General features: G+C 43.4%; 1 protein-coding gene across 3 annotated transcripts in view; it reads left to right on the top strand.

Moving 5' to 3' along the window:
- The first annotated feature begins 620 nt into the window (after positions 1-620).
- The window catches only part of gad2 (glutamate decarboxylase 2), a 111,060-nt gene continuing 86,732 nt past the window's right edge, over positions 621-24,948 (top strand). The window contains exons 1-3 of one of the 3 annotated variants that reach the window (XM_055652201.1): positions 621-1,392; positions 2,430-2,489; positions 10,788-10,937. In XM_055652201.1, coding sequence (XP_055508176.1) covers positions 1,323-1,392; positions 2,430-2,489; positions 10,788-10,937 — 280 coding nt within the window. In that variant the 5' untranslated portion in view covers positions 621-1,322. Of the gene's footprint in view, positions 1,393-1,530; positions 1,703-2,429; positions 2,490-10,787; positions 10,938-24,948 lie in introns of those variants that run through there. The other 2 variants (XM_055652221.1, XM_055652210.1) reach the window with 2 other exon arrangements.

The raw sequence follows: 24,948 nt of genomic DNA, 5'->3' as shown, positions 1-24,948 counted from the left end.
CGTCCATTGTATGTTTTTGCCAGTGAGCGCCCAAAAACCGCTCGGACTTGGTTACAATCCCGACAAGGAACACTAACATTCGGATCGAGATGTGTTCTTTATGCAATATTTATAAAAAGGGTTATTCGGGAAACGTGAAATGCAACGTTAACAAGGACAGGAAGATCGTGTTGGACAAAATGTAGTTTCCTCAATTAACAAGAAGATCGAAACGTAATTATTTAAATTTGCGCTTCAATTTTGGTTGAGCGGCGCGACAGCAGAGCACGCTCGCTGAATGAGTCCACGTTCAGACACGATCGTGCCGTGGAGAAGGAACAGTGATTGAGCAAAGCGCCCACTGTAGCCGGGAGAGGTGGGAAGGGGAGGGATGGGGGTGGTAGCTTTGATTCTCTCCCCACCAAAGAACGGCGACTGATGGACAAAGAGAGAGAGAGATGGAGAGAAAATGGGAAATGAAGCCTCGCAGGGATGAAGGGGACACTCAGGGTCCATGGCGACATCACTGTCCGGAAGACAGTCGTTTACTATAACATCGACAGGCTGACTCACTCACACTCGCCATCAACACTAATCTCTCGTATCCCTTCCTGCATTACGTCAAAGCACCCCCCCCCCCCACCTCCACCCTCCCACTCATTCCATCCCCTCTAAATATTGTCAGTGAAAGAAAGTTTGTATTGCAGAACAGGAAACATTTCTGCCACGGGCTTCATCCCCATAGTGTTACTCTCCCCTCACTCCTTCTCCCTCTGTGCTCCGGATTGCCGGTTTTCGACACAAAGTAACTGTGATTCAGATCGACCTGCGCTTCAGAGACAGAGGGGGATTTTAAAAAAAAAACTAGGAGTCCTCTTCTCCCGCCCAGTCCAGGCATCATCTGATGGAATAGCCGGGACCAGTGCGTTCGCCCAGCTTTATCAGCTCAGGGATCTGGAAAAGAGAAGAAGATTGTTCTCCGTCTCTTCATCTCTGGACAGCCCCTCCCACACTCCTCCCCGTCTGGGAGCTGTGTGACTGTGTATTCAGCACCCGAATCCAGGACAGCTCCTTCCCGCCTGGGAACTGCGCGACCACTGATCAAGCGCCTGGACAGCGGACAGCGGACAGCGGACAGCGGACAGCGGACACTGGACACTGGACACTGGACACTGGACACTGTCACTGGACACTGGACAGCTCACGTCAGCTTGTCTGCTGCCTGAGCTTTGAGCACCTGACACCCGGGGACAGCTTCCCTTCCACTTGGACGCGGGTTTGAGTTCTGGGTCGTGAATTGGCCCCCAGCTTCGCCCTGTCTGCAAATAAGATCCAGCGAGCAAATGGCATCTCTCGGCTTCTTCCCTAACGAGTCGGGACAGCGATCGAGCGCCGGAGACAATTCGGCGGCAGGTGAATATGACAAAGCACGTGCAACTGTTGAAGGAGGCGGGGAAGGGAGGGAGGGAGAGACCGGGCGGGGTGGGGAGTTGGGGGAGTTCAAAGGAATAACAAGGCGCGGAATGCTAGGACTGTGTGAGGACCGCGGTCGCCCTGGTCACGGAGAAAATAGACATCACCTTGCGCTTCCTGATCACGAAATCACTGATTGCTCTAGTTTGATTTGCGTATTGGATATTTCCGAATTGACAAGCATTGGCTTTGTACTATGGTAACAGAAATGAACTGACAGTAGGTTTGGCTTGATCTCGGAATGAAACAGGTAGCTCACTCATGAATTAATTACCCAAAAGACAAGCGGGGAATCCAATGCATTCTGCAATAATGGATTAAAAAAACAATATTTACTGCGCGCAATAAGAAAGCCCCATTTCTTTATCATGCTTGCAATTTGCATGGTGGTATTTGGTTTCAGCTGGCTTATACACGAATTGTTCATACGCCCCGTTAAAATATTTAATTGCAGCATTCGATTGTAATACACATTTAGAATGAATTGCCCTTTGCCGGCGCTTGGTTAACAATTAATTGCCAATTTCCAACATTTGACTGTGCTGCAATTATACTCTTCGACTGCACGGTGGAGTGAAATTGGTCGTAAAGGGTCTGGTTGTGCTCTCAAAATGTGAAGGAAATTATCAATCGATAAGAGCTATTATTTAGATTTATTGCTTTTGTACATTCATGTTTTTTCCAAAGATGCTATAGATACTGTCGTAAATCCCGCACCCGTGCCCCATTCGTGCCCGCAAAAAGTACCTCCCCCCCTCGACCACCGTCTGAACTCTTCCACAGCGGAAATTCAATGTGTCGCTTTTAGAGAGAACACACACACACACACACACAACAATGATGCATCCTTCGAGTAGGGTAGCTTTGGAGTAAGCTTTTCCACAGCCCGGCCACACCACGCTGAAGGAACAGGTTATCCCGGCCTATACAGAGCGGGAAGACTTCATTCATTGTTCGTGTGTTTCCGTGTTTTACAGCCCCAGCTTGGTGCCAGATGGCTCAAAAGTTCACAGGCGGCATTGGGACAAAGCTTTGCGGTGAGTTGACACAACCTTTAACTCTTCTCACCAGCAATGAGAAATGGGGAACTCACCGACACCCTTCATGGTTGGTTAAATATCCAGAACCGTCGGAAATGTTACATTGGAGGATGGAAGGGGATTAGCGTTAAAGTGCTCTGGTGGCAGAGATTTCCTCCCCACCATCGCCACCACCACACATCTCATCCCTTATATTAACGTACCAGCGAGGGGTCATTTACGCATCTCATGGAGCTTCCTCAGCTCCTCTTAGTTCATGGCAGCGAAGTCTCTAAGATCAACGTCATCTGTTTTCTGCTGTGTGTGTGTGTGTGAGAGAACGAGAGAGTATGTGAGAGAGATTTTGTGTGTGTGTGAGAGAGAGAGATGTTGTGTGTGTGTGTGTGTGTGTGTGTGAGAGAGAGAGAGAGAGAGAGAGAGAGTATAGTGTGTATGTGTGTGTGTGTGAGAGAGAGAGATTGTGTGTGTGTGAGAGAGATAGATTGTGTGTGTGAGAGAGAGAGATAGTGTGTATGTGTGTGTGTGAGAGAACGAGAGAGATAGTGTGTATGTGTGTGTGTGTTGTGAGGGGGGGGGGGGGGGGTGGATGAAGCATTATTTAAAGTCACACCCATCCCTCCGCCCTCCCAAGTATGTGAATTGTTGGCGTTTTGTGGCTGCGCCGATTGTACCCTGTAATTTTGACCGAGATGTAATTTTGACCATGGCCGTAGGGAATTAATTACTTTTATATTCTCTGGGGACATGCCCAGGAATTTAAATGTGGCCATATAAGAGAGAAGTGGGTGTGCCCAATGCACCTTCACACATGTTGCAGGAGTGTGCTGAGTGGGAGGATAAGCGGGGACCTCGCCAGTCCTTACGCCCTCGCAAACTCCACCTCGCGTGTGTTTACTGATTCTAGCGAAGTGGAGTGGAGTGGCGGGGCCGGAAAGGCCCGAGGGATCCCCACTTATCCTCCGCACATCCCTGTAACAATGGTGAATCTCCAAATGTTTTCAACCGCTTAAAAAGGGGCGTGGAGAAATCTGATGTCCAAATAGCTGGGTTTCAGGCAGCCTAGTAAGGGGACGGCAGGTCCATGAGATCAACGTGAGCGTGTTGTGCTAGCAATACAGAGTTTTCAATGAAACTAATAAGATGTCCTCGGCCTTCATCAGCCCATACCTAAGTGTTGTGACCTTGTCATGGTTCATTTCTTCTGATAAATTACACACCTTCCCATTATTAAATGTGATAATATTTATCGACAGTTATCGAAACAACCTCAAAACCTCTTCTTGAAACGATTAAACTGTTGATGTTTGAAGGTTTTATAATCGTATGAATATAACATTTGTCAGGGTGCAGCATAAGATTTAATTGATAGAACAATTGTTGGGCATTATATGGAATTGTAGTTACAAAATGTTAGATTTTAGTGCATCCAAACCAATTTAAAAAAAAAAACATTTTTTGTCCAAAGACCACTAGTTAAAAAACCGTTCCATCCAATATTTTGGTATACCCCAATCCTGTTTGGGTACATTTCCCATTTTACTTTAAAATTCATTTTATATGTGATTTTTCATCATGAAATGGTGAAATAAGTTGAATTCTGTTCCTTGTCAGTGATGTCAGACTGTTTTATTTAAGCCAGCAAGAGATAGGTAATTTGAGTCAATTTGTCAAACTAGTTATCCATTTCCGTAAGAAGCTTTGAAGTCAGTGCAGCAAGAGAATCGTTTCCATTTGCTGACGTCAAATGGATAATAACTTGGCAGATGGAGCAGACATGCAAGTATTAGAATGCCACTTCACTGTATCATTGCCTAGCATGGTGCACTTTACACCAGCACTAACACCGGCCATCCTAATACAGGCACTACCATTCAAGTTATATATTTAAATTACCACTATTCTACTCATATTCTACTCAACCTGTACATTCTCCTAGAATGACTCAATGATGCAAAATTGCTACAAAAGCCAACAGATCATTTTCATAGAATAGTACAGCACAGGCTCTTTGGTCCACAATGTTTGGCCCGAACATGATGCAAGTTAAACTAATCTCACCTGTCTGCATGTGATCCATATCTATCCATTCCTTGCATATTCATGTGCCTATCTATAAGCCACCTGGCGATGAAATGCAATGAAGAATCTATTCACCCAAAGGGTGACTGGAATCTAGAATACACTGCCTTATAGAAACATAGAAATTAGGTGCAGGAGTAGGCCATTCGGCCCTTCGAGCCTGCACCGCCATTCAATATGATCATGGCTGATCATCCAACTCAGTATCCTGTACCTGCCTTCTCTCCATACCCCCCCGATTCCCTTTGCCACAAGGGCCACATCTAACTCCCTCTTAAATATAGCCAATGAACTGGCCTCAACTACCCTCTGTGGCAGAGAGTTCCAGAGATTCACCACTCTCTGTGTGAAAAAAAGTTCTTCTCATCTCGGTTTTAAAGGATTTCCCCCTTATCCTTAAGCTGTGACCCCTTTTCCTGGACTTCCCCAACATCGGGAACAATCTTCCTGCATCTAGCCTGTCCAACCCCTTAAGAATTTTGTAAGTTTCTATAACATCCCCTCTCAATCTCCTAAATTCTAGAGAGTATAAACCAAGTCTATCCAGTCTTTCTTCATAAGACAGTCCTGCCATCCCAGGAATCAGTCTGGTGAACCGTCTCTGCACTCCCTCTATGGCAATAATGTCCTTCCTCAGATTTGGAGACCAAAACTGTACGCAATACTCCAGGTGTGGTCTCACCAAGACCCTGTACAACTGCAGTAGAACCTCCCTGCTCCTATACTCAAATCCTTTTGCAATGAAAGCTAACATACCATTCGCTTTCTTTACTGCCTGCTGCACCTGCATGCCTACCTTCAATGACTGGTGTACCATGACACCCAGGTCTCGCTGCATCTCCCCCTTTCCCAATCGGCCACCATTTAGATAATAGTCTGCTCTCCCGTTTTTGCCACCAAAATGGATAACCTCACATTTATCCACATTATACTGCATCTGCCAAACATTTGCCCACACACCCAGCCTATCCAAGTCACCTTGCAGGCTCCTAGCATCCTCCTCACAGCTAACACTGCCCCCCAGCTTCGTGTCATCCGCAAACTTGGAGATATTGCCTTCAATTCCCTCATCCAGATCATTAATATATATTGTAAATAGCTGGGGTCCCAGCACTGAGCCTTGCGGTACCCCACTAGTCACTGCCTGCCATTGTGAAAAGGACCCGTTTACTCCTACTCTTTGCTTCCTGTTTGCCAGCCAGTTCTCTATCCATATCAATACTGAACCCCCAAGGCCTTGTGCTTTAAGTTTGTATACTAATCTCTTATGTGGGACCTTGTCGAAAGCCTTCTGGAGTCCAGATACACCACATCCACTGGTTCTCCCCTATCCACGCTACAAGTTACATCCTCGAAAAATTCTATAAGATATGCCCCTGTCCCACTTAGGAAACCTGAACGGAAACCTCTGGAGACTTTGTGCCCCACCCAAGGTTTCCATGCGGTTCCGGGAGGTCCCCGGAGGTTTATTGTCAGTCTCCCTACCTCCTTCCACTACCTGCAACCTCCGGCAACCTCCGGGAACCTCACGGAAACCTTGGGTGGGGCGCAAAGACTCCAGAGGTTTCCGTTCAGGTTTCCTAAGCGGGACAGGGGCATTAGAGGGTAGTCGAGCCAGGTATTCTGTCAAGGGGTGGGAGATTGCAACCTTCACGTGGTCCACCCTGTATCGACGAATGCAATCAACCTGGCGTGCATAATCAAATAAGATCAAATAGAACAAGTTGTCCTACATCTTTTAAAAAGTATCTAACTAACACTTGAATCGGCAGAGTGCAGAAGACTATGGACAAAGTGCTAACGAATGGGATTAATATAGATGGGTATTTGATAGTTGAAATGAACATAGTGGGCAAAAGGACCCATGTTATGCAGTATTACTCCATTAACTATTTGCTCAGAGACGTAGCTTTTAAGGGGAATCGAGGGAGGAAAAGAAATAGAGATGCTGAAAGGATTAGGGATATAATTCCAGAGATTGGGGCCAACAGCTTGGTTTGTACAAGCATGATGGAACAGTTCACCTTGGACATGATCAAGAGGCAAGAATTGACAAAGCAGGAGTATGTTGGAGTTTCACAGGATATGTATGATTGGACAAGGAGGAAATTGAAAGCAAGATTGGGAGTTTTAAAATGGTGCTGTTACTCAACCAGGAACCTGAGCTATTATTTCCCTCATTGGAGAACCTCAGACTATCTTTGATCAGACTTTACTGGACATCATCCTACACTAAACATTCTTCATGTTATTCCCCTTATTATGTATCTGTACACTGTGGATGACTTGATTGTAATCATGTTATGTCTTTCCGCTAACTGGTTAGCAGGCAGCAAAAGCTTTTCACAGTACCTTAGTACACATGACAATAAACCACACTAAACTCACTGTAGACTTGTGAGCAATGAAATGATGGATCAGAAAGAGTCTGCAGGTGATAGGTCTTTATTCTCTGGAGCGCAGAAGGTTAAGGGGGGACTTGATAGAGGTCTTTAAAATGATGAGAGGGATAGACAGAGTTGATGTGGATCAGCTTTTCCCTTTGAGAATAGGGAAGATTCAAACAAGAGGACATGACTTCAGAATTAAGGGACAGAAGTTTAGGGGTAACATGAGGGGGAACTTCTTTACTCAGAGAGTGGTAGTGGTGTGGAATGAGCTTACAGTGGAAGTGGTGGAGGCAGGTTCATTGGTATCATTTAAAAATAAATTGGATAGGCATATGGATGAGAAGGGAATGGAGGGTTATGGTATGAGTGCAGGCAGGTAGGACTAAGGGAAAAAAGTTGTTCGGCACGGACTTGTAGGGCCGAGATGGCCTGTTTCCGTGCTGTAATTGTTATATGGTTATATAGTTATATGGTGATGGCTTGCAGAGTTCTGGATAATATTTAATAGAAAATGGAACAAGGTAAGCTGGCAAGCAGCCTGTTAACAATCAAGTATGGGATGATAGTGCCATGGATGTGATTTTCAGGAGTAAAATAATGGAAAATAAGTATAGCTGGTGGCAAATAAAGTTCATAATGTTGTTATGGATATGAGGTCCAATATTTATTCTTTGGATGTCAGAACCATGACACTAAAATCGTGATCTGTATGGTTCAGTTTAAGATTGTGACAGGCAGAGTGATGGGACCAGTGGCTATGGAATGAATGCCAGAGGCAATGGCTTTACCTTAACAATGATATGTTGGAAGATATTTTTGCTCATTCCATACTGGATATCAGACAATTTAGAAGCAGTGAAGAAGTAAAAAGGGAGGGAGAGAGAAAACAGGGAATTACAGACCAGTTAGTCTAACATCAGTAGTCGGGAAACTGCTAGAGTTAGTTCTTAAAGATGGGATAAGCAGCACATTTGGAAAGTGGTGAAATCATTGGACAAAGTCAGCATGGATTTATGAAAGGTAAATCATATCTGATGAATCTTATAGAATTTTATGAGGATGTAACTAGTAGAGTGGATAAGGGAGAACCAGTGGATGGATGTGTTATATCTGGACTTTCAGAAGGCTTTCGACAAGGTCCCACATAAGAGATTAGTATACAAACTTAAAGCACACGGTATTGGGGGTTCAGTATTGATGTGGATAGAGAACTGGCTGGCAGACAGGATGCAAAGAGTAGGAGTAAACGGGTCCTTTTCAGAATGGCAGGCAGTGACTAGTGGGGTACCGCAAGGCTCAGTGCTGGGACCCCAGCTATTTACAATATATATTAATGATTTGCACAAGGGAATTGAATGTAATATCTCCAAGTTTGCGGATGACACAAAGCTGGGGGGCAGTGTTAGCTGTGAGGAGGATGCTAGGAGGCTGCAAGGTGACTTGGGTAGGCTGGGTGAGTGGGCAAATGCATGGCAGATGCAGTATAATGTGGATAAATGTGAGGTTATCCACTTTGGTGGCAAAAATAGGAAAGTAGACTATTATCTGAATGGTGGCCGAGTAGGAAAAGGGGAGATGCAATGAGACCTGGGTGTCATGGTACACCAGTCATTGAAAGTAAGCATGCAGGTGCAGCAGGCAGTGAAGAAAGAGAATGGTATGTTAGCATTCATAGCAAAAGGATTTGAGTATAGGAGCAGGGAGGTTCTACTGCAGTTGTACAGAGTCTTGGTGAGACCACACCTGGAGTATTGCGTACAGTTTTGGACTCCTAATCTGAGTAAAGACATTTTTGCCATAGAGGGAGTACAGAGAAGGTTCACCAGGCTGATTCCTGGGATGTCAGGACTTTCATATGAAGAAAGACTGGATAGACTTGGCTTGTACTCGTTAGAATTTAGAAGATTGAGGGGGGATCTTATAGAAACTTACAAAATTCTTAAGGGTTTGGACAGGCTAGATGCAGGAAGATTATTCCCGATGTTGGGGAAGTCCAGAACAAGGGGTCACAGCTTAAGGATAAGAGGGATATCTTTTAGGACCAAGATGAGAAAAACATTTTTCACACAGAGAGTGGTGAATCTCGGGAATTCTCTGTGACAGAAGGTTGTTGAGGCCAGTTCATTGGCTATATTTAAGAGGGAGTTAGATGTGGCCCTTGTGGCTAAAGGGATCAGGGGGTATGGAGAGAAGGCAGGTACAGGATACTGAGTTGGATGATCAGCCATGATCATATTGAATGACGATGCAGGCTTGAAGGGCCGAATGGCCTACTCCTGCACCTATTTTCTATGGTAATGTTTCTATCTTAACAATGATATGTTGGATTTTTGCTCATTCCGTACTAGATATCAGACAATTTAGAAACAATGAAGAAGTAATGAGAAAAGTTAATGAGATTAAACTAGGACTCAACATCTTACATATTTTTGCACACCGCTCTCTCTCATCTGGACAGCCAGAAGGGGGGCTACGTGAGGATGCTGTTCATAGACTTCAGTTCAGCCTTCAACACGATAGTCCCCACCAGACTGGCCGGGAAGCTACTGGAATTAGGGCTCAACACCTCCCTGTGTGCCTGGGCCCTGGACTTTCTCACCGCCAGGCCCCAGGTAGTCAAGATGAGAGGGAATACATCGAAGTCCCTCACCCTGAGTACAGGATCGCCCCAGGGTTGCGTCCTCAGCCCCCTATTGTACTCCCTGTACACACATGACTGTGTGGCTAGGTTCAGCTCCAACTCAATAATTAAGTTTGCTGATGACACTGTGGTGGTGGGCCTGATCTCAGACAACGACGAGAAGGCCTACCGGGAGGAGGTGGCTGATCTAGCACTCTGGTGCCAGGAGAACAGCCTCCTCTTGAACATCAAAAAAACTAAGGAGCTGATCATGGACTTTAGGAGGGCACATCATCCGAGGACGTACACACCATTGAGGATAAATGGGGATCCTGTGGATAGGGTGAGCTGTTTTAAATATCTGGGAGTCCACATCTCTGAGGATATGACATGGACATCACACGCCACAGCACTCGTGAGTAAGGCAAGGCAGCACCTTTACCACCTCAGGCAATTGAGGAAATTCAGAGTGTCTCCGAGGATCCTCCAGTGCTTCTACTCAGCGGCTGTGGAAAGCATCTTGTCCGGAAAAATTACCATCTGGTTTGGGAATTGCTCTGCTCAGGACAAGAAGGCTCTGCAGAGAGTAGTGCGTTCGGCCGAACGCACCATGGGAACTTCACTCGCCCCTCTGCAGGAACTATACATCAGGAGGTGCAACTCCAGAGCCAATAAAATCATGGGAGACCCCTTCCACCCCTGCAATGGACAGTTCCAGCTGCTACGGTCAGGCAAACGCCTCCGTTGCCATGCTGTGAGAACGGAGAGGATGAGAAGGAGTTTCTTCCCAGAGGATATTTGGACTGTAAACTCCTATCTAACCAGGGACTAACTTTACTGAACGTTTTTCCTTCCGCGCACAATATTTAATATGTAAAATAATATGTGATTGTGTTTATAGTTTGTTTGGTTGTTTGTTTGTTTGTCTTTTTACACAAAGTCCACGAGCATTGCCACTTTTCATTTCACTGCACATCTCGTATGTGCATGTGACGAATAAACTTGACTTGACTTGACTTGACTTGACATATGAAAATCAAGGCCATCTTTTATGATGAAATTTCTGGGGGTTGCAATGTAACTATGGTTATCAATGGTACTAAATTCTGAAATAGAATATTGTTGCCCTCAGTTGAGGAGACGGGGCCAGCAATGACAAAGAACACGAATCACACTGTAATTTTTCCATTGTGCTTTCAATGACAGCATTACTGTATGGAGATGGTCAAGGACCCAAGGACACAACTGTTAAGGAGGAAGCAGCATCTGTGGAAAGCAAGCTGGCCTGTACCTGCACCAAAACTCCATGCACTTGTCAGAACGCTCAATTCAACTTTTCCGCCTTGCATTCATCAGGTAAGATGACTTCTAAACTATAATCCTTCCACTTAATTATTTTGATTTGATTAAATTGCAAGATATATGAAGATATGCATGTCACTATTGTGATAGATTTGTTCAGATTTTTTGGGCAGACTAGTATTTTCAAAGAGACAAGTGTGAAGACATTTTGGAAAACCATTAGTTTTCAGGCTATCAAGTAAGTTCACTTGATGTTTGTTGTCACTGTTTTATCAATACATTTATCTTACCTGTGTTTGTTGGATTGAAACCAAGATTGCAGGAAAATAATTGAGAGATACTCATAAAATTAAGCCCCAGGTCATGGAATTCAATAAGGTTTTAATGGGGAATGTAATGTAGTCATGGTTTCAATTTTCTCTTCTGCCATTTGACAGATGTCGCAAGATACGTGAAAATATTCTGTAAAAAGAGTTGTGTTCACATCACCTTACTTTCCATTCAGCATGCTACCCATAATTGTAGGAAACGTCAAGGATGAGAAGGCAGAGCGTTTTGGTGAGAAGTGCAAAGTTTAAAGGAGATGTGAGGAGCAAGAGCTTTTCACAGAAGGTGGTGGGTGCCTGGAACACATTGTCAGAGGTGGCTGAGGAGTCAGATATAATAGTGGTGCTTAAGATGCACATGGATATACAGGGAATGAGGGGAAATGGATCATGTACCGGCAGACGAGGTTAGGTTATCTAGGCATGTTCGGCAACATTGGGGGTCGAAGGCCTGTTTCGTGTTCACTGTTCTATGTTCCAAAGTTAATATCTATCGACCATTTGTACCACAACATAAATACTGAATTAGAAATAAACCAATTTGGAATTCAGCAAGAACAAGGAGGCAGCGTATTATCTCAATGTCAGATTAGGAAAAAGGGAAGTACAACGAGACCTGGGTGTCCTTGTACGCCAGTCACTGAAAGTAAACACGCAGGTACAGCAGGTAGTGAAGAAAGCTAATGGCTTTCATAATGAGAAGATGATTGTACAGTTGTACAGGGCCCTGCTGGGACCACATCTGGAGTATTGTGCACAGTTTTGGTCTCCTAATTTGAGATAGGACATCCTTGTATTGAGGCAGTGCAGCGTAGGTTCACAAGTTTAATCCCCGGATGGCGGGACTGTCATATGAGGATAGATTGGAAAGACTAGGCCTGTATTCACTGGAATTTAGAAGGATGAGAGGATTTCTTATAGAAACATATAAAATTATAAAAGGACTGGACAAGCTAGATGGAGGAAAAATGTTCCCAATGTTGGGGGAGTTCATAACCAGGGGCCACAGTCTAAGAATAAAGGGGAGGCCATTTGAAACTGAGATGAGAAAAAAACTTTTTCACCCACAGAGTTGTGAATTTGTTTAATTCTCTGCCACAGAAGGCAGTAGAGGCCAATTCACTGGATGAATTTAAAAGATAGTTAGATGGAGCTTGAGGCGCTAGCAGAATCAAGGGATATGGGGAGAAGGCAGGCACGGGTTACTGATTGTGGATGATCAGCCATGATCACAATGAATGGCAGTGCAGGCTTGAAGGACCAAATGGCCTCCTCCTGCACCTATTTTCTATGTTTCTTTGTTTCTATGAATGCCATTATTATTAATAATGTGGATTTTGCAGGCCCACTTTTGTTAAATGCTGGGTAATATTAGATGAAACTCCAGGAATGCCATAAAATACAGGTCAGAAAGTAAGACTATATGAAAAGAGAATGTTGAAATATAAGATTGTGAGGCAATGAGAGTGATCAACTGAAATGCTTGTACTTAAAGGAATACACTGCATTGGAATCAGTAAGAGAAAGTGGCGTACCTTGAGAATTACTGAACTGTTCATTAATTTAAAACCTTATTTATAATAGCTCAAATGAGAATTGATGGACTTGTGATGCCGGCAAATAGACTTGAGGCTTCTTATTTGTAAACATTCAAAACAGATCCTTGTTACAATTCATTTATTGATTTGTGTCAGAAAACTAAACACTATAAATCTAACTGTCTTTCCTTTTTTTTTATAACCAAGAGATACCAACCAAGTGATCTCACCTTTACTAATGAGTTAAACAAGCAATTAGCAAGTCGAAATAGGAATCTTTTCACTGGATCTATGGCGGAGAGAAGCCAAGGTACAACTTAATATCTAAGGTGCAGAGTAGAGAAAATATTGCAGGATTAGGAAAGAGCAGGGGATTTAAATAATGAAATCTTCATTTCTGCCTTCGTGAAGGAAGTACAAAATCAAATTATTTTGATACTATATGCAGGCATCAGCAAAGTATGTAATGTGGAGAAATTCAAAAAATAGAAAGTATAATTCACACCCAGCTAGTTGGTTGCAATTTATAAACCCCAGAGAACTGAGAAAGGATATAGTCATGATGATGGTGAACAGTTTATGCCTACAGAATGTGATTACATTGTAACTGTATTTTGGCTGCCGAGAATCCTCGCTTGGTTCCAATACATCAATGGATATATTATACACAATAGACACTGGGTGCAGGAGTAGGCCATTCGGCCCTTCAAGCCAGCACCGCCATTCAACGTGATCATGGCTGATCATCCACAATCAGTACCCCTTTCCTGCCATATTCATTGATAGCTTGAGTCACACCTGTCACCAGACCAAGAAGGGACAGTTGTGAATTGATGGAATTTATGGAATTCCCTGCCACTGGATGGATTTAAGAGAGAGTTAGATAGAGCTCTAGGGGCTAGTGGAGTCAAAGGATATGGGGAGAAGGCAGGCACGGGTTATTGATACGGGACGATCAGCCATGATCACAATGAATCGATGGGCCGAATGGCCTCCTCCTGCACCTATTTTCTATATTTCCATGTTTCTATGACATAGTACATAATTGTCAACCAGAACTATATAGTCAGCTGCTTTAACACCAAAACTTGTGCAACTGAACATCACTTCAGCAGTAGAATCCCAATCAGTGCTACATAAAAGATTCATCAACTTCCTAAATGATCTCTGCTGGTTGTGTCTCCCATTCCACAAGTCTTTGGACATTTTCTAAACGATGAAGGCAACAGGGAGTGATGTTCCTGGATCTGAGGACTTATCTCACTTCAAGCCTTCTGCACTAACCAGTTTTCTCCTTAATAGGTACAGTCATAGGCATTTCTGTTGGGGTTTGCAGGACAGAATATTCAGACAACACATAGAACATGCCTAATCTGAGGAAGGACATCCTTGCCATAGAGGGAGCACAGAGAAAGTTCACCAGACTGATTCCTAGGATGTCAGGACTTTCATATGAAGAAAGCCTGGATAGACTCGGTTTGTACTCACTAGAATTTAGAAGATTGAGAGGGGATCTTATAGAAACTTATAAAATTCTTAAGGGGTTGGACAGGCTAGATGCAGGAAGATTGTTCTGATGTTGGGAAAGTCCAGAACAAGGGGTCACAGTTTAAGGATAAGGGGGAAATCATTTAGGACCGAGATGAGAAAAACATTTTTCACACAGAGAGTGGTGAATCTCTGGAACTCTCTGCCACAGAGGGTAGTTGATGCCAGTTCATTGGCTATATTTAAGAGGGAGTTAGATGTGGCCCTTGTGGCTAAAGGGATCAGGGGGTATGGAGAGAAGGCAGGCACGGGATACTGAGTTGGATGATCAGCCATGATTATTGAATGGCGGTGCAGGCTCGAAGGGTCGAACCCTACTCCTGCACCTATTTTCTATGTTTCTATGTGACAAAGAAATGGTGGAACAGGGACCATAGCTTGAGTACTGTGTACAATGATGATCACCACATTTCAGGGGAAATGCGCTTGCACTGGAGAGGCTGTTAAGCAGATTGGCAAGGACTGGAACATTCCTAGCTAGAAGAAAGATTGCATAAACTGGGGTTGTTTTCTAAGGAATAGAGGAGGTTGTGGCCAGACTTAATGTGCATAAAATTAAGAGGAATCTGGAGAGAGTAAAAAGGAAAAAAATATTTCTGAACCTGATGACTTATTTCAATAGACTATATGTGCAGGAGTAGGCCATTCAGCCCTTTGTGCCAGCACCACCATTCACTGTGATCATGGCTGATAATCCACAGTCAGTACCCCATTCCTGCCTTCTCCCCATATCCCTTGACTCTGCTATCTTTGAGAACTCTAACTCTCTCTTGAAAGCATCCAGAGAATCGGCCTCCACTGCCTTCTGAGGCAGAGAATTCCACAGATTCACAACACTCTGGGTGGAAATGTTTTTCCTCATCTTCGTTCTAAATGACCTACCCCTTATGGAAGGTTACCTGCAACCTCCGGCAACCACCTTCAACTAGCATCAAAACGGACTTCGACTAAAAAATTGCACATTTTTACAACGGCAACTTATTTTTAGTCCCGGTCGGTTTTGAATTTTTTTGAAATAAACGCCGGAACATAGAAGAAGCGGAAACCACCTTCGACCATTAGGGAGACTGAGAAAATCCTCCGGGAACCGCATGGAAACCTTGGGTGGGGCTCAAAGTCTCCAGAGGTTTCCATTCAGGTTTCCTAAGTGGGACAGGGGCATTAGCTAAATTCCAAAGATTGTAAGTTATACTTCTAATGATGGCATAGTGGTGCAGCAGTAGACTTGTTGCCTCACATTGCCAGAGACTCAGGTTCGATCCTGTCTATGGCTGCTGACTGTAGGGAGTTTGTATGTTCTCCATGACCGTGTGGGTTTTCACTGGGTGCTCCGGTTTCCTACCACACTCTAAAGACATGCAGATTTGTAAGTTATAATGTGTAGGAAAGAACTGCAGATGCTGGCTTAAATCGAAGATAGACACAAAATGCTAGAGTAACTCAGCGGGACAGGCAGCATCTCTGAACAGAAGGAATGGGTGATATTTCGGGTCGAGACCCTTATTTTGGTTTCTATCTCAGGTTTGTAGGTTAATTTGCTTCTGTAAATTGTCCCCATGTGTGGGATAGAACTAATAATGTATGGGTGATTGGTGTGGACTCGGTGGGCTGAAGGGCCTGTTTCCACACTATATATCTAAACTAAACTAAACTAAACTAATATTTCATGAATTTCCGAAGGAAATTGAGAAAGGAATTTGAGAATCATAATGTGGAGGAAGGAACTGCAGATGCTGGTTTAAACCCGAAGATAGACACAAAAAGCTTGATAAACTTGTGGTAGGTCTTATTACTAATAACATCGAAACCGTTTACCATAGTGAAGTAGAGGAGCTAGTAAGGTGGTGTGAGAACAACAACCTCATACTCAACACCTCAAAAACTAAGGAGCTGGTTGTTGATTTCAGAAAGAGGGCCACCCCTCTCCTCCCTCTCTTCATCAATGGAGAGGTGGTTGAGAGGGTCACCTCCTTTAAGTTCCTCGGGACCACCATACATCAATCCCTATCATGGGAGCTCAACACCAGTCTCATAATCAGTAAGTGCCACCAGCGACTCTACTTCCTGCGGCAGCTTAAAACATTCAGGGTCGGTCGACCAGCCATGACCCACTTCTATAGGTCTACCATAGAAAGCATACTCACATTCTCTATGCTTGTCTGGTATGGTCACACAACCTCGCAGGATAAGATTCGGCTGGAGAGAATAGTGCGCCGAGCTTCTAAGATCATCGGTTGCAGCAGACTTCCCTCAGTGACATCACTTTACTCAACAAGACTCAACAGAGAGGCCAAAAAAATCATAGCAGATCACTTTACCCGGCACATTACCTCTTTAATTTCCTCCCATCAGGAAAGAGATATAGAAGCATTAAAAGTAAAACATCTCGCTTCAGAGACAGTACCTACCTCCAAGCCATCAGATATTTGAATTTGCACTAATCACTTTGCACTTTCTTTTGCACTTGCACTTACGCTTAATATGACGCTGCTGGGTACTGTCCTTCCTGTATATATTGTCCTTCGTACGGTATTGGCTGTATTATTTATTGTGGTGTATGTGGTGGTTGTATTGTACTGTATTGTATCTGTCTGAGAGCGAACCAAGATACATTCCTATCAACTTGGTGACATGGCAATACATTTCTTGAATCTTGAATCTTGAATCTTGAAACTCAGTGGGACAGGCAGCATCTCTGGAGAGAAGGAATGGGTGACATTTCGGGTCTAGACCCTTCTTCAGACTGGTTAGGGATAGGGAAATGAGAGATTATCATGATCAGTTCTCACTTTGAACCTGACATGCCATTAAAAAAGCATCATCACATTTTCAGCGGGTAAGTAAAATGAAAGAAACAAAAAATACCCAAATGGATGTAGTGTACTGACGATATTCAAAAGGTATTTCATAAAGTTATACATGGGAAGATTTCACATTTGACAGAGGCACAAGAAATTAATGGCACATTTGATGATTCTTAGGAAATAGTGATTCATTTAACACCCATGCTGAGACGAAGGCTGCAGAATTCTGAAGGCAGCTGATCTGTGTCCCCTGCAATTAACACTGTTTCAGAAAATATTCTGGAGGGCAATGTTATTTATGTTACATTTAAAAGTGTTATAAAGAGAAGGGGTTACCAAGCTATTTAATCCCACGATGAATAGACAAGAGATAGTTTGCAATGCAATCGACCAACAGTGGCTGAGGAAGTGAACCCGTGATGATGGATGCAAGCTAATGTAATTAAGGGAATGTGCATCATCAGTTAATGTGATTCCGAAGGAGCTAGATAAATATCTGGTTAGAGATGAAACTGGTGATTCACAGACCAAATACAGGTTGACAGATTGGTAGTGGATATTTTCTTTGTGAATGTTAATTGTATGGTCCAATCTCCCAGAAGCTGCATTAGACAAACCAACAAGGACTTGGACCTTAGCTTCTAAATGTGTGCACTGCAGTTGAGATTAGTGTGGCTTTGATGGGTGACTGAGTCTGAAGAAGGGTCTCGACCCATTCCTCCGATCCAGAGATGCTGCCTGTCCCGCTGAGTTACTACAGTATGTTGTGTCTATCTTTGGTTTAAACCAGCATCTGCAGTTCCTTCCAGTGTGACTTTGATTCTTGACTTGGAGGTAACATAGGACGACTTGTTTCCAATTTGTCCTGTAAATTGTCTCCACTCCATTGGAGATCTTGTGGATGAGGGGTGCACTGTTGTGGTGAGGAAACAAAATGTTTGAACGATGGCACAGACTTGCCTGACACCAGTCTGCACTAAGATTTGGTCTGCTGTGGACACACCTGTTAAAGTCATGGCTTGCATAGCATCATGTAGTAGTCATAGGATGCAGAATAATTTCTGACGCCAGCCAATTCTCAGAAAGATATTCCATAATCCTTCTAAGTTGATGGAGTCAAAGAGGTTGAAATGTGTAAACTTTGATGGTGCTTTTTTGGATATGTTATCCAGTGAAGATCATGTCCATTGTGCCATCAGACAAACATAATCCATAATGTAGTTTTGGAGGTAACATTGTGGCCACTGAGGGAAAGTATCCGAGAAGGGCACCTGTAATGACTGTCCCTGTGGCAGATAGTAGAGTGTTCTCCCTGTAATTGCCACAATCAGATGTGTCTCCATCCTTCATAATTACTGTTTCCAAGGTCCCTTGGCATGTTATCCTGTTCCCCGAAGTGGAAGATAAAGTTGGGATTTTGTGACTGAAGTTGCTGCCAAGTTTTAGAGCTTCAGCAAATATACCCCCGCTCCCATAACCTTGTAGTTTGTCTTTTGCTCTGTGATCTCAGTGACTTTTAGTGGGTCTCAGGTGGCAGTGATGCTGGACCAGATATTTTGTTGTGGGATAGAGATCAGAGTCATTACTGAGGAGTTCTTTGAAATTCTCCTTCCAGCAGCTGCTAACTTGCTCCCAGTCCTTGATAAGCAGTTTAACTTAAGGCAGGGTGGGGCAGTGGACATTTGGAAGAATCTGGACTTGTCATGGTTATTTAGTCACCTGCTGCACCTCTTGCACATTTTCCATCCACCATCTGTTTTTTAAGGTCACGGGATTTCTGCTGGACCTCTGCATTTAGATGTTCCCTTAAGACATGGTTGAGTTTCCAACTCAAGAAGGCATGTGGTTACATAGAAACATAGAAACATAGAAAAATAGGTGCAGGAGTAGGCCATTCGGCCCTTCGAGCCTGCACCGCCATTCAATATGATCATGGCTGATCATCCAACTCAGTATCCTGTACCTGCCTTCTCTCCATACCCCCTGATCCCTTTAGCCACAAGGGCCACATCTAACTCCCTCTTAAACATAGCCAATGAACTGGCCTCAACTACCTTCTGTGGCAGAGAATTCCACAGATTCACCACTCTCTGTGTAAAAAATGATTTTCTCATCTCGGTCCTAAAAGACTTCCCTCTTATCCTTAAAGTGTGACCCCTTGTTCTGGACTTCCCCAACATTGGGAATAATCTTCCTGCATCTAGCCTGTCCAATCCCTTAGGAATTTTGTAAGTTTCTATAAGATTCCCCCCTCAATCTTCTAATTACAATTAGTTACAATTAGTTAGCTGCTGGATTTCCTCAAAATAAAGGCATTGGAAAGGTAATGTCAGTCATTCCCAAGTTAATAATCATAATGTTAGGCATGGAAATACTCTTATATGTTGGTGATATCAGGGACACTTTCTACAAAGGAGCTGAAATGTCTCGAGTTCCATTGTAAAGAAAGCTGCATTTAGTTTGTGACAGAAAGTGAAAAACATTTAAAATTGTGTTTTTTTCCTTCTACAATTTTATCTGTTTCTGTTGAAAGGGATTTCAAAGAATATCTCTTTAATAACGATAGAATATTCAATTACTACCATTTGTATCATCTGGAGTATAACAAGAATTCCTGGCTAAGTCAATAGAATGATGAAGAGCTATACATTATGTTGCAAACGATTTGCCCTTTTATCAATATTTTGTTTATTTTTCAAATACGTTTACAGAAACTATACATGGAGAGTCCTGTCAGAGTCTGATTCATCTTTTTAAGATGCGAACCATATACTTCCCAGTCGCTAATCATAGAACACTATTGTACATTCTGAAAATCATATTGATAGATATACTAACGTCCAATGTTTGCTGATTTCACATCTCCATTAATAAACGATGTTATTGAGAAAGGTCAAAAGCGATATAGCAATAATGTCATTGGATAAAGGATGCACCAAGTGTGAAAAACCTGTAAACAGACCCAGTAATCAATCAATCAATCAATCAATCAGCTTTATTCATCATATACACATATAAGTGCAGTGAAATGAATTTGCCAGCAGCGGTACAATCAAAAAGAACACACAATACACAGTAAAATTAAACACAAACATCCACCGCAGTGAAGAATGGTGTACAGTCAGTCAGTCCTCCTCCATTGTTCACCTCCAGTGGTCGGGGTCATAAAACTCGGTAGTCACCGCTAAGGATGGCCCGATGTACAAGCCCTCTCTAATAGATTACATCCATCACTTGGAATGGCACAGAAACAGCTAATTTTCTTCTCCATGCTGGGACAAGACAAGCTTCCACATGAGTCTTTTTCACCACATTTTATTTAATCCTTGACACTTATCCTGCTAATCCTTCTTCCAATCACGTTTCTAGCTTCCTCCACACTGCATATAACCTATTGCCTCAACTGCTGTATATTGCAGCGTTCCATATTTAAGTCATGATATATCCTGCATTCTTGGACTTACTAACGACTATTTAAGATTTAGTTTAGTTTTAGATTTAGAGATACAGTGTAGAAAAAAGCCTTTTGGCCCACCATGTCCATGCCGACCAGCGATCCCCGCACACTAACACTATCCTACACACACTAAAAGCAACTTACAATTATACCAAGCCATATAGCCTACAAACTTGTATGTCTTTGGAGTGTAGGAGGAAATCGGACTCAGGTCACGGGGAGAACGTACAAACTCCATACAAAGAGGCTCCCGTAGTCAGGATCAAACCTGGTCTCTGGTGCTGTAAGGCAGCAACTCTCCTGTTGCACCACCTTGCCGCCCTTAGTTAGCCGTTGTTACTATTAGTTGTGGTTATTAACCTCTACCTCAACCTCAACCTAACACCTCCATCATCTGCCTAAGCAGAAACATCTTTTCTACATTTGAACACCCAAAGGACTTTATAATTATACATTGCTTTAATGGGTCACTTCAGTGTGTGAATGATAAATGATGTATAATTATCCATTTAATGGATATAATGCATGAAAGTGCCGAGTCAATTTATCATAGAAATTACGGTTTAAACAATGTGAGTATTTTCAATGTTTGGAGAAAAAGAGTAAAGTTAAAAAGGTGGTGCAGCAGTAGAGTTGCTTCCTTACAGTGAATACAGCACCATGGGTCTGGGTTCGATCCCGACTACGGGTGCTTGTCTGTACGGATTTTGGACGTTTTCCTCGTGACCTGCGTGGGTTTTCTCCGAGATCTTCGGTTTCCTCCCACACTCCAAAGACGTACAGGTTTGCAGGTTAATTGGCTGGTAAATGTAAAAAATGTCCCTAGTGGGTGTAGGATAGTGTTATGCCCCTGTCCCACTTAGGAAACCTGAACGGAAAACTCAGGAGACTTTGCGCTCCACCCAAGGTTTCCGTGCGGTTCCCGGAGGTTTTTGTCAGTCTCCCTGCCTGCTTCCACTACCTGCAACCTCCGGCAACCACCTGCAACCTCCGGAAACGCAGGGAAACCTTGGGTGGGGCGCAAAGTCTCCAGAGGTTTCCGTTCAGGTTGGGACAGGGGCATTACTGTGCAGGGATCGCTTGTCGGCATGGAGCCGGTGGGCCGAAGGGCCTGTTTCCTCGCTGTGTGTCTCTTAACTAAACTAAACTAAAAAAAACAAATAAGACAATACTGAAAATACTCAACAAGCACACAAGCTAATTTTTTTTAATGTGTACAGCCTTTCATTGGCACTTTTAATTTCCAATTTCATTGGAACTTGAATTGGAACTGATAACCATATAACCATATAACAATTACAGCACGGAAACAGGCCATTCGGCCCTACAAGTCCATGCCGAACAAATTTTTTTCCCCTTAGTCCCACCTGCCTGCACTCATACCATAACCCTCCATTCCCCTTCTCATCCATATAACTATCCAATTTATTTTTAAATGATACCAATGAACCTGCCTCCACCACCTCCACTGGGAGCTCATTCCACACCGCTACCACTCTCTGCGTAAAGAAGTTCCCCCTCATACTACCCCTAAACTTCTGTCCCTTAATTCTGAAGTCATGTCCTCTTGTTTGAATCTTCCCTATTCACAAAGGGAAAAGCTTGTCCACATCAACTCTGTCTATCCCTAAGAGAAAAGAGATAAGAGAAAAATAACTTGTTAAGATGGGTTATTAAAAGGGAGCAGGAAAGGAACAAAGGGTAGTTATGATCCATATATCCTTGTTGCAAACAAAAGAGTATGGTATCATTGAGGTCAATAAACCAGACTACTTCTAGCAGTCTGGACCAAGGATCCCAAGAAATTTGGCAGCAGTAGTGGTGTGCTACTTTACAGCGCCAGAGACCCATGTTCAATCCTGACCTCAGGTGCCGTCTCTACAGTGTTCCTATGCTCTCCCTATGACTTCATGGGTTTTCTCTGGGTGTTCTGGTTTCCTCCCACATTCCAAAGACTTGCAGGTTTGTAGGTTAATTGGCTTCTGTAAATTGTCCCTAATGCGTCGTATAGTAGTGTGTGGGTGATCTTTGGTCAGTGTGGACTCGTTGGGCCGAAGGGCCTGTTTCCAAGCTATATCTCTCTAAAACTCTAAATAAATTCAAGTCCCACCACTGCAGCAGATGAATTTAAAGTCAATTAAATAAATGACTATTGAATTATATTTTTTTTAATGCAGTATTGGTGGTAATAAGAATGAAACTAATGGTTTGTCATAAAATTCTGTTTCACTAATGAGTTTTCTTAACAGAATAAAATGTGCTGTTACCTGGTTTGTCCTCTTCTGGCAATGACTTAGTGTTTGTCTCAGTTCGTCAATTCAGGGGCAATTATGAATGGACAATTAATGTATCATTGCAATGTCCAGTGAGGGTAAAAATAAACCCTGACCATACAACCTGAACCTCTGAGTCATAAGATTGCAGGTTCAAGTTGCGCTCCAGAGATATGAGCTCAAAAACCCAGGTTAATACTTCAGTGGATGCCTGAGGAATTGTTGCATTGTCACAGGTAATGTGTTTCGTATGAGACATTGATCTAGTGCCCTCTCTGTTCCAAAGAACAAGTATTTATCCCCAAGGACCTGTTGAATATTTATCGATCAATCGGTATATCTCAAACTATATGTTCTGCAAAGTTGTTGTTTATGAGTCCTTGCTGCATTCACATCTGTAATGACTGATTGATTGATTGAAATATACAGCATCGATACAGGACATTCAGCCCTCTGTCCATAGGGAACTCAATCACCTGCTCACAGTATTTCTATGTCATCCCACTTTAGCATTTAATCCCTACATATTCCAGGCAATTTATCGAAGCCAGTTAAACGACAACCCCACGTGTCTTTGGGATGTGGGAGGAAACCAAAGCACCCAGGGGAAACCTCACAGGGAGAACATGCAAACTCTACACAGACAGCACCCAATGATGATTCCATATTAAAATGACTACATTCTGGAGGCACTGTGTAGGATAGGAAGCACTTTAAGATATTTGGCTGCAATTTATTTTTGTTTATCTCTAGCAAGTGTCTAAAAACACAATTCACTTTACTGCATAGTCAAGTAATTCAAAGAGTACTTAGATCTGAATAGTTTGGTGAAAAGAAACAGGTTTCATTACTGATGGGAACTCCTACAGATAGAGCACAAATGTTTAAAGAAAATGGGGTCACATGACCAGTCCAATTCATGGGAATTGAATTGCTATTTTTGCACTTTGCCCCAAATTAACTGGACTACAGAAAGGATCTGAAATTTATCTCGGCTCCAGCAAGGAGGAAAGGCCATTGGTGCTTTTGAAACAATGCAAGCCGGGCATAAAGTAGATCTAGGGTCTTTGTGATCACCCTCTATGTCTTTGTGACTCTCTTTCTCTCTCACTCTCTCAGTCTCTCACTCCCTCTCTCTCTCTCACACACACACACCCTCTCTCTCTCACCCTCTTTCTCTCTTTCTCTCTCTCTCTCTCTTTTTTTTTTTTTTTTTCAAAGACTTTATTCAACACATCAAATACTACAACAGATCAAGTCATACACAAAACGGACTTACATTATATCGTGTCATTATAGTACAACATTACAATCATTATTCACAATACTCTCAACCCCACGCGGTGACCAGCGCCCACGGAATACCTCCAAAGTCCCCGTGAGCACCGCATGTTCCCTCTCCAGGGACACACGTGCACGGACGTAGGCCCGAAAGAGGGGCAGGCAGCCGACTCTTGCCTGACCATCCATCGCCTGCTGCCTGGATCCGCGTATGGCCATCTTGGCCAGGCCCAGGAGTAGACCGACAGGTAGGTCCCACCCTCCCACTTGGCTCTCCCCACACCCTGCCTTGTGTCCAAACACAAGAATCGTAGGACTAAAATGTAACCAGAACTTTAGGAACAACCCCTTCAGATATTGATACAGGGGCAGTAGCCTCTCACACTCCATATAAATGTGGAACACGGTCTCTTCCTCGCCACAAAAAATACAGGCAGCGGACGAGTCCGTGAACCGACTCAAAAGTTTGTTACATGCTACCGCTCTGTGCAGCACTCTCCACCCCAGGTCCTTCCTTCCTCTCTCTCTCTCTCTCTCTCTCTCTCTCTCTCTCTCTCTCTCTCTCTCTCGCTCTCTCTCTCTCTCGCTCTCTCTCTCTCTCTCTCTCTTTTCCATTCCATGGGGGGACTTGATAGAGGTCTTTGAAATGATGAGAGGGATAGACAGAGTTGATGTGGACAAGCTTTTCCCTTTGAGAATAGGGAAGATTCAAACAAGAGGACATGACTTCAGAATTAAGGGACAGAAGTTTAGGGGTAACATGAGGGGGAACTTCTTTACTCAGAGAGTGGTAGGGGTGTAGAATGAGCTTCCGGTGAAAGTGGTGGAGGCAGGTTCG

This window comes from Leucoraja erinacea, chromosome 2 (genome assembly GCF_028641065.1).
Source record: "Leucoraja erinacea ecotype New England chromosome 2, Leri_hhj_1, whole genome shotgun sequence".
NCBI lineage: Eukaryota > Metazoa > Chordata > Chondrichthyes > Rajiformes > Rajidae > Leucoraja > Leucoraja erinaceus.
Note: the sequence above shows the minus strand (reverse complement) of the source record. Positions and strands in the feature narration are given on the sequence as shown.